At 66.1% G+C, this 6,577-nt stretch overlaps 1 protein-coding gene across 1 annotated transcript; it reads left to right on the top strand.

Moving 5' to 3' along the window:
* Positions 1-59: 59 nt before the first annotated feature.
* On the top strand, positions 60-6,557 carry CILP2 (cartilage intermediate layer protein 2). Its single transcript, XM_014937988.1, has 9 exons — positions 60-148; positions 1,182-1,280; positions 1,595-1,867; positions 2,139-2,321; positions 2,573-2,731; positions 2,854-3,114; positions 3,703-3,811; positions 3,897-4,054; positions 4,165-6,557. Exons 1-9 carry the CDS (start codon positions 88-90, stop codon positions 6,555-6,557), a joined length of 3,696 nt encoding a protein of 1,231 aa, XP_014793474.1. The 5' UTR covers positions 60-87.
* Positions 6,558-6,577: the final 20 nt, after the last annotated feature.

Genomic DNA, 6,577 nt, shown 5'->3' with positions numbered 1-6,577 from the left:
CGCGAGGGGGAAAGCCCTCACATATATAGACCCACCGTCCCGCCGCCCTCCCAGTCACCGGCCGACCTGCCGCCGGAGCGGGCAACCATGGGGGAGCTGGCGTTGGCCCTCCTGGCTCTGGCCGCCCTGCACGGGGCTGGGGGCACAGGTAAGGATGGGGGCTGCCACCCCACCGCGGTGCCAGGGGTGGGGGGACATGTTGGTGCCATCAGGGGACACGTCGGTGCCGTCGGGGGACACCTCGGTGCTGTCAGGGGACACCCCTTGGTCTCCTTGGGGTTGGGGGGTTGGTGGTGGAGATGTGGGGCAGGATGGGGATGGGGCTGAGCGCTCGCCAGATGTGCGGTGGGGACAGATGTGTGGTGGGATCAGGGGTGGTGGTGACGGCCAGGGTGGTCCTGGTGGCACCTGCCCACAGGAGGACACGTTGGCGAGGTGCAGGGTGGCTCTGTCCTCCCCGGAGCCGTGTCACCGGAGGGACGGGGACGTGCCCTGTGCCACGTCCCCACCAGCCCTGCCAGCTCCAGCACCCCATGGCTGGTGGTCACCGGTCACCCCAGCTGCTCCATGGGGCTTTTGCCCCCTGGTTCTGAGCCCCCACCAGCCCCACGGGGGTCTCCTCAAGGTTGGCATCGGGTGCGAGACCAGGAATGTCCCTGGTCTGGGGACAAATTCCATCCACCTGCAGAGCAGGGGCTGCGGGGGGTCCTGCTGTCCCCCTGCTCCCCTGCCACCTGGGGAGGGGACAGGAGGTGGCCCTGCGGTGGGATCGCTGCTGGTGGAGGGATGGTGCCCCCCCTGCATGGCTTAAACCCCCCCAGGTCCCAGCACCTGGGATCCCCCACATGGGTGGGCAGAGCTGTCCTTGGAGACCCCATCTCCCCGGGGTTCACTCCCGTGGGACGTGGTGACATCCACCTCCTGGGGTGCACATTGAGCACCCCCTCCCCAGCAGTGCCTCCACTTGCCGAATGCCTTTTTTTTTCTTCCCCTCCCGGGGGCTGTGGTTTTACAGCCCAATTTCCTGCCGCCTCCCAGTTTGGCTGCTGGGGCCCTGTGTGGCGCCAGGTCCGTGCCGTGGTCTTTGCTTTGGTGCCCACCGCTCGGGGAGGAACCTGCCGGGCACCTCTGGGTGCCCTTGGGGAGGGGGGTGGTCTCACCCCCCCCTGTGCCTCCCCCAGAACCCCTGGAGAACGACTCGGAGCCGGGGAAGAGCGGCACGGCCGGGAAGCCCTGGAAAGCAGCCCCCAACCTGGCAGACCTCGACCTGGACACGGCAGGTACGGATGTCCCCAAGCCCCCCGCAGGACACCCTGTTATCGGGGACCCTCTGCCAGGACACCCCAAAGGGCAACATCACCCCTGGAGGTGCCATCTCCCCCCGTGGTGGTGTCCTCATGGCACCTTCACAGCAGGGACGTGGTGTCCACCTGTGCTCCCCGAGTCTCCCATGGTGCCCTCCATCCCCACGTGCTTCATCGCTCCTCCTTGGTGTCCCCAAGCTGTCCCCACAGCCCCGGTGGCACCCCGGGGTGCTTAGGGATGGAGAAGGGTCTTCTCCCCATGCGTGTCCTCAGGGTTCTCTTCTTGCCAGGCAGAGGAGCCGAGTGGACGTCCTGGTTCAACATCGACCACCCCGGGGGGGACGGGGACTACGAGAGCCTGGAGGCCATTCGCTTCTACTACCGGGGCCGCGTCTGCCAGCGGCCGGTGGCCATCCAGGCCCGCACCACCGAGTGGGAGCTGCCCGAGGAGGTGGGCGAGGTGGTCCACGTCAGCCCCAAGAAGGGCTTTCGTTGCGTCAACAAGGAGCAGCCGCAGGGCAAGACCTGCTCCAACTACCACATCCGCTTCCTCTGCCCGCTGGGTGAGTGTTTCCCCCCCCTGCCCCAGACCCTGCTGGTATTTTTTGGGGAGGGGGGTGTCCCATACCCATTGGTGTGTTCACCCCTTGCTTGTCAACCCCTTCTGCATCCCACCGGGAGCTGCAGCCTCACCAGAGCTTCCCTCCATCCATCAACCACCTCCCCAGCCCCGGGTGCAGGGCGCCGGGCATCATCCCTGGGGGGCAACGTACCCCATCACGTGGAGCCAGGTGGTGGGTGCCCCCCTGTTAATGCCTCCTCATGCCCCCCCAGAGCATATCTACTGGTCACACTGGTCCTCCTGGAGCCCCTGCTCGCGCAGCGCCTGCGGCAGCAGCGGCATCCAGACCCGCAGCCGCCGCTGCCTCAACGCCCGCCCGGTGGCCGCCCTCAAGGAGGTCAAGTGCAAGGGCAAAGCCGTGGAGCGCCGGCCATGCAGCGCCGGCCCCTGCCCAGGTAGGGACCCTGACACCCCCCTCCATGGCACCCACTGCCCCCCAACCACCCTCAGCTCCTCTCCCGGCCCCCCCTGCCCACACATCATCAGCTTAATTCCAATAAGAGGGGCCACGTTGGTTCATACACCTTGATGGGTGGTTGGATGGAGGGTCCCAGGGTGGGGAGACACCGGGAGGGTTTTGGGGTTGGGGGAGAGCGTGGTGCCCGATGCCTGCCCGGCGTGTGTGTGTGTGTGTCCCCTTCCCCAGAGTCGGCGTGGATGGCGTGGGGTGCCTGGGGCCCCTGTTCCCGCAGCTGCGGCAGCACCGGGACACGCGTCCGACGCCGGAGCTGCAAGAAAACCAAGAAGGTGCCGTGCCCCGGCCGCCCCGTCGAGGTGCAGAAATGCCCCCCCTCGCCTTGCCCAGGTACCTGCCCTCAGGGGGGGACATGGGGACCCCCATCCCTGGTACCCACCACCCATATAACCCCATCACCCCACCGGTGGTGGGGTCTGAGTGCTGTTATGTGTGTCCCCCCCCTCCTCCAGCCTGCCCTGGGCACACGCTGCAGGGCACGGTGGTCTCGGCCACCGGCGCGGCGCTGCCGGATGCCCGCATCTACCTGGATGGCCACCCCCCGGTGCTGGTGGCCCATAGTGATGCCCGGGGGCACTTCTCCGCCGAGGGGGTGTGCGAGGGCACCGCTGCCAACGTCAGTGCCCACCGTGAAGGCTTCGCCCCCGGGCTGGCACCCCTCGTCACCAACGGCTCCGGCGCGGCGGTGGCACACCTGATGCTGCAGAGGTTGGGTGAGCATCGAGGTGTGGGTCTGGAGAATAAGTCTGATGAGGAGAGGCTGAGGGAACTGGAGAAGAGGAGGCTGAGGGGAGACCTTATTGCTCTCTCCAACTCCCTGAAAGGAGGGTGTAGAGAGATGGGGGTCGGTCTCTTCTCCCAAGTCCCAGGCGACAGGACAAGAGGAAATGGCCTCAAGTTGCGCCAGGGGAGGTTCAGGCTGGATATTAGGAAAAATTTTTTCCCTGAAAGGGTTCTCAGCCCTTGGAATGGGCTGCCCAGGGAGGTGGTGGAGGCCCCATCCCTGGAGGTGTTCAAAAGCCGGGTTGATGTAGTGCTGGGAGGTCTGGTTTAGTGATGATGCTCCTTGTTTGTTGTGGGGGTGTCTATTTTTGTCAGTTAGGTTGACGGTTGGACAAGACGATCTTTAAGGTCCCTTCCAACCTAGAAGATTCTGTGATTCTGTGTGGGGTGGGAGGTGTTGGGGGGGACAAGCTGGGCACCCCCTGGAGGGGCACCCCCTCTTTCCAGAGGATGCACGGTGGAGGGGGAGTGATTTTGGGGTGGCACGTTGTATCCTCTGCCACCTTCTTGCCCTGCAGAGAAGCCCTACATGGTGCTGCACCCCAAGTCCAAGGTGCGGGTGGCCGGGCAGGAGGTGACCTTCTGCTGCAAAGCCTCGGGGACCCCCGTCCCCAAGAAATACTACTGGTGAGCGGGGTCTGGGTGGAGAAAAGAAGCCAGAAATGGGGGGCGGTTGGGGAAAAACACATTCCCACTGAGCCCATCCCTGTAGGTACCACAACGGGACGATGCTGGAGAAGAAGGTGCACCGGTACGGCCACCACCTGACGCTGCGGGGGCTGGCACCAGAGCAGGCTGGCACCTACCACTGCAAAGCCAGCACCGAGGCGGGCGCCATCAGATCGGCACCGGCACAGCTCACCGTGCTGGGTGAGGACGGGACGGGCTCCCTTAACACCGGTGTCACCCCGGGATGGGGCATGTGGTGGGGGGGGGACAGTCACCCTAAATCCTCCCCTCCTCAACCCCCTTCTCGCCAGCCCAGGGCCAGCAGAGCTGCAAGCCGGAGCCTGAGCCCAGCCTGGTGGAGCTGCCCAGCGAGTGTCCTCAGGATGCCACCGGCTCCCGCTACTACAACGTGGGTCGCTGCCCCCCAGCCCCGTGCGCCGGTGGCCCCGATGGCCAGTCGGGGTGTGGGGCAGAGGCCGGGCTCTGCTGTGGGGTGCGGAGGATGGAGATGCGGGAGATCCCCTGCGCCGGCTCCCTGCTGCCCGTCAAGGTGGTGGCCGAGTGTGGCTGCGGACCCTGCGCCCAGCCCCGCGTCCTGGTGCGGGGACGGGTGACGGCGGCCGACACCGGCGAGCCCCTGCGCTTCGGGCAGATCTTCCTGGGTGGGAGGAAGGTGGGCTTCACCGGCTACAAGGGCTCCTTCACCATCGAGGTGCCACCAGACACGCAGCGCTTGGTGGTTCGCTTCGTGGACCGGCAGCAGAGGTTCGTGGATGCCATCAAGGTCCTGCCCTTCAACCGCCGGGGAGGTGCCGTCTACCAGGAGGTCAAGATGCAGCGGAAGAAAGAGCCGGTGGACCTGGATGGCAACCAGAGCAACGCCATCCCTCTGGGGGAGGCCAGCGGCCGGGAACCCGTCGGGGAGCTCGTCCTTCCTGCTGGTGCCTTCCTCCGTCCTTCTGGGGAGGTCTTCAAGGGCACGGTCAAAGCCAGTGTCACCTTCCTAGACCCCAGGGACATGGCGACGGCTGGTGCTGCCTCCAGCGACCTCAGCTTCACCGATGCCGAGGGGGAGATCGTCCCCCTGCGGACCTACGGCATGTTCGCCGTGGATTTTCGGGAAGGGGAGAGCGGGGCGGCGCTGCAGACGGGGCCGGTGGAGGTGCGGATGGACGCGGGGCAGGTCTGGATGCCGGAGCACCTGCAGAAGATGAAGTTGTGGTCCTTGAACCCCGAGACTGGCTTGTGGGAGGAGGAAGGGGTCCTCCGGCCGGCCGGGGGGAACCGAGGGAAAAGGGAGGAGAGGACCTTCCTGGTGGGGAACCTGGAGATCCGGGAGCGGCGTCTCTTCAACCTGGATGTGCCGGAGGACCGCCGCTGCTTCGTCAAGGTCAGGGCTTACAGCAACGAGAAGTTCAACCCCTACGAGCAACTGGAAGGGGTGGTCATCAGCCTCATCAACCTGGAGCCCCAGCCTGGTTATTCCTCCAACCCCCGGGCGTGGGGTCGCTTCGACAGCGTGGTGACGGGTCCCAACGGTGCTTGTCTACCCGCTTTCTGCGATGGCCAGCGCCCTGACGCCTACTCGGCCTACGTCACCGCCACGCTGGGTGGGGAGGAGCTGGAAGCTGTGGCCTCCAGCCCCAAGCTCAACCCCAACGCCGTTGGGGTGTCCCAACCTTACCTGGGCAAGCTGGGTTACCGCCGGTTGGACCACGATGACCCCAACTTGAAGAAGACAGCTTTCCAGATCAACGTGGCCAAGCCTGACCCCAACAACGTTGACGAGACCAATGGTCCCATCTACCCTTACCGGAGCCTCGAGGAGTGTGAGGAGGCACCAGTCAGTGCCAACCACCTCCGTTTCTACCGCGTGGAGGTGGACAAGTATGAATACAACGTGGTGCCCTTCAAGGAGAGCGACCTGACCTCCTGGACCGGCGACTACCTCTCTTGGTGGCCCAACCCTCAGGAGTTCAGGGCATGTTTCATCAAGGTGCGGATCGAGGGGCCGCAGGAGTACATGGTGAGGTCCCGTAATGTGGGGGGCAGCCACCCCCGCACCCAGGGGCAGCTCTATGGGCTGCGGGACACCCGTAGCGTGCGGGACATGCTGCTGGAGAACACCTCGGGCGCCTGCGTGGAGTTCAAGTGCAGCGGGATGCTCTTCGACCAGAGCTTGGTGGATCGCACCTTGGTCTCCATCATCCCCCAAGGCAGCTGCCAACGCACGGCCGTCAACAGCCTGCTCCGGGAGTACCTGACGCGTCACCCGCCGGTGGCGGACAACAACCACACGGCCGCCTTCACCATGCTGGCCCCGGTCGACCCCTTGGGTCACAACTACGGCATCTACACGGTGACGGACCAGAACCCGCGCTTGGCCAAGGAGATCGCCATCGGCCGCTGCTTCGATGGCACCTCCGACGGCTTCTCGCGGGAGATGAAGGCCGACACCGGCACGGCCGTCACCTTCACCTGCCAGGAGCGGCCGGCGGGGAGGGAGAGCTTCTTCCAACGCCTCCTCACCTCCCCGGCCGAGGCGCTGGCCGAGATCCGGCGGGAGATGGGGGCCGGCGAGATGCGCCGGGCTCCCCCCGAGGTGATGGACTTTGCCTCCGGCGCCCGAGCCCCGGGCCCCACGGCCACCCGCCGGACCCCCAGCGGCCAGCGGAGGATGGGCCGGGTGCGGGGGCAACCATGAGCCCCACGGACCCCCCCCCA

The sequence above is a fragment of the Calidris pugnax genome, unplaced genomic scaffold (assembly GCF_001431845.1).
Source record: "Calidris pugnax isolate Ruff unplaced genomic scaffold, ASM143184v1 scaffold46, whole genome shotgun sequence".
Taxonomy (NCBI): domain Eukaryota; kingdom Metazoa; phylum Chordata; class Aves; order Charadriiformes; family Scolopacidae; genus Calidris; species Calidris pugnax.
The sequence above is the reverse complement of the archived record's forward strand: the minus strand, read 5'-3'. Positions and strand labels throughout refer to the sequence as shown.

Bases quoted from the DNA above. Each gene is read 5' to 3' on its own strand.
- CILP2 (XM_014937988.1), top strand. From the start codon at position 88: ATGGGGGAGCTGGCGTTGGCCCTCCTGGCTCTGGCCGCCCTGCACGGG. The intron at 149-1,181 runs GTAAGGATGGGG...TGCCTCCCCCAG, and splicing joins GCACGGGGCTGGGGGCACAG to AACCCCTGGAGAACGACTCG. The intron at 1,281-1,594 runs GTACGGATGTCC...TCTTCTTGCCAG, and splicing joins CCTCGACCTGGACACGGCAG to GCAGAGGAGCCGAGTGGACG.